Raw genomic sequence first — 2500 nt, forward strand, 5'->3', positions numbered from 1 at the left:
GACTCACTCACAGCTCAGAGTCAGTGATTACTAGTTACAGACGACTCACTCACAGCACATGTCAGTGATTACTAGTTACAGACGACTCACTCACAGACACTGGGGCCTAAGAGGAAAGGCACAGAGTCAGTGATTACTAGTTACAGACGACTCACTCACAGCACATGTCAGTGATTACTAGTCACAGACGACTCACTCACAGCACAGAGTCAGTGATTACTAGTTACAGACGATTCACTCACAGACACTGGGGCCTAAGAGGAAAGGCACAGAGTCAGTGATTACTAGTTACAGACGACTCACTCACAGCTCAGAGTCAGTGATTACTAGTTACAGACGACTCACTCACAGCACAGAGTCAGTGATTACTAGTTACAGACGACTCACTCACAGACACTGGGGCCTAAGAGGAAAGGCACAGAGTCAGTGATTACTAGTTACAGACGACTCACTCACAGCTCAGAGTCAGTGATTACTAGTTACAGACGACTCACTCACAGCACATGTCAGTGATTACTAGTCACAGACGACTCACTCACAGCACAGAGTCAGTGATTACTAGTTACAGACGACTCACTCACAGCACATGTCAGTGATTACTAGTCACAGACGACTCACTCACAGCACAGTGTCAGTGATTACTAGTTACAGACGACTCACTCACAGACGTCTCACTCACAGACACTGGGGCCTAAGAGGAAAGGCACAGAGTCAGTGATTACTAGTTACAGACGACTCACTCACAGCACATGTCAGTGATTACTAGTCACAGACGACTCACTCACAGCACAGAGTCAGTGATTACTAGTTACAGACGACTCACTCACAGCACATGTCAGTGATTACTAGTCACAGACGACTCACTCACAGCACAGTGTCAGTGATTACTAGTTACAGACGACTCACTCACAGACGTCTCACTCACAGACACTGGGGCCTAAGAGGAAAGGTTAAAAGCTTCAGTGTCAGTGATTACTAGTTACAGAGGATTTACTCACAGCACAGAGTCAGTGATTACTTCTCACAGACGACTCACTCACAGACACTGGGGCCTGAGAGAAAAGGCAGAGTCAGTGATTACTAGTTACAGACGACTCATTCACAGCACAGAGTCAGTGATTACTAGTTACAGACGGACACTGGGGCCTGAGAGAAAAGGCAGAGAGTCAGTGATTACTACTCACAGACGACTCACTCACTTCCCCACTGTCCAAACTCAAGACTCCAACTGTCGTTTCTCCCCCAGAGCGAGTTGGAGCGTGGTCTTCTTCATCCTTTGCCCCAATCCACATTCTTTAGCATGCCGGGGCTGCATGGTTTTAATTTGTGTAAACCTGGAGAGTGACTGAGTTTCCTTGCGTCCCATAACCCTGTGTGAGTGTGAGCGATTAATGTGTAATTCTGGTGGTACATTCGGATTTAGAATATACTTGTGCTTCCCCAGCCTTGGCTAATGTAAGTGTGGATCTATGTTAGCGATTAAGGCGTCTGTATGTTATGTGCAAAGCCAAATATAGTGTTCCTGGTGTATAAGCATCTGTGTACCCCTCACTGTGTACCCCTCACTGTGAACCATTGCATTCCCCTCAGAAACACTGAAAGTCCAGTATAGTGTTCCTGGTGTATTAGCCTCGTGTACCACTGTGTGTCCTGTGTAAACCACTGCCCACCCATGAGCTTTCTCTGTATCATTGTCTGTGTCCTCCAGCTCCATGAATGCCCAAGAGAAGCTTTGACTCCGCTCGTCGTTACAATTCCATCTAAAGTTGGTAAGGCTAATCCCCCTCAGAAACACTGAAAGCAACGGGTATCCACACACACCCTTCTTTCACTTTGTCACCATGAACTTAAAATGTCTATGGATATCTGTTATATGGAGCCTGTTGTAGGTGTTACAAAACAAGTACTCCAGTGTGTGTGTGTGTGTGTGTGGGTGTGGGTATGGGTGTGGGTGTGGGTGTGGGTGTGGGTGTGGGTGTGGGTGTGGGTGTGGGTGTGGGTGTGGGTGGGTGTGGGTGTGGGTGTGTGTGTGTGTGTGTGTGTGTGTGTGTGTGTGTGTGTGTGTGTGTCTATGGATCTCTGTTATATGTGACCCTGTTGTAGGTGCTTCACACAGGTATTCTAAAGTCACCTGTAGTTCTTGACGTGGTCCTCCACCCCTGACAGAGACACTGAGTAGGACAGAGCCATGTTGTAGGTGCTAGCCTGCACAGACGAACCCCAGTTCACCTCTACACACACGCACACGCACACGCACACGCACACGCACACGCACACGCACACGCACACGCACACGCACACGCACACACACACAGACACAGACACAGACACAGACACAGACACAGACACAGACACAGACACAGACACAGACACAGACACACACACACAGACACAGACACAGACACAGACACAGACACAGACACAGACACAGACACACACACACACACACAAACGCACAACGCACAGCACACAGCACACAGCACACGCACACGCACACGCA

At 48.5% G+C, this 2500-nt stretch overlaps 1 protein-coding gene across 1 annotated transcript in view; it reads right to left on the reverse strand.

The window, feature by feature from the left end:
- The window catches only part of LOC308382337 (solute carrier family 12 member 3-like), a gene marked incomplete at both ends in the record, with an annotated part of 16461 nt that overhangs the window by 5220 nt on the left and 8741 nt on the right, over positions 1-2500 (reverse strand). The window contains one exon of the mRNA XM_080860059.1: positions 2132-2231. Within this exon, the coding sequence (XP_080716185.1) occupies positions 2132-2231 (100 nt within the window). The remainder of the gene's footprint in view (positions 1-2131; positions 2232-2500) is intronic.

The sequence above is a fragment of the Sprattus sprattus genome (genome assembly GCF_963457725.1).
Source record: "Sprattus sprattus genome assembly, chromosome: 21".
NCBI classification, from domain to species: Eukaryota; Metazoa; Chordata; class Actinopteri; order Clupeiformes; family Clupeidae; genus Sprattus; species Sprattus sprattus.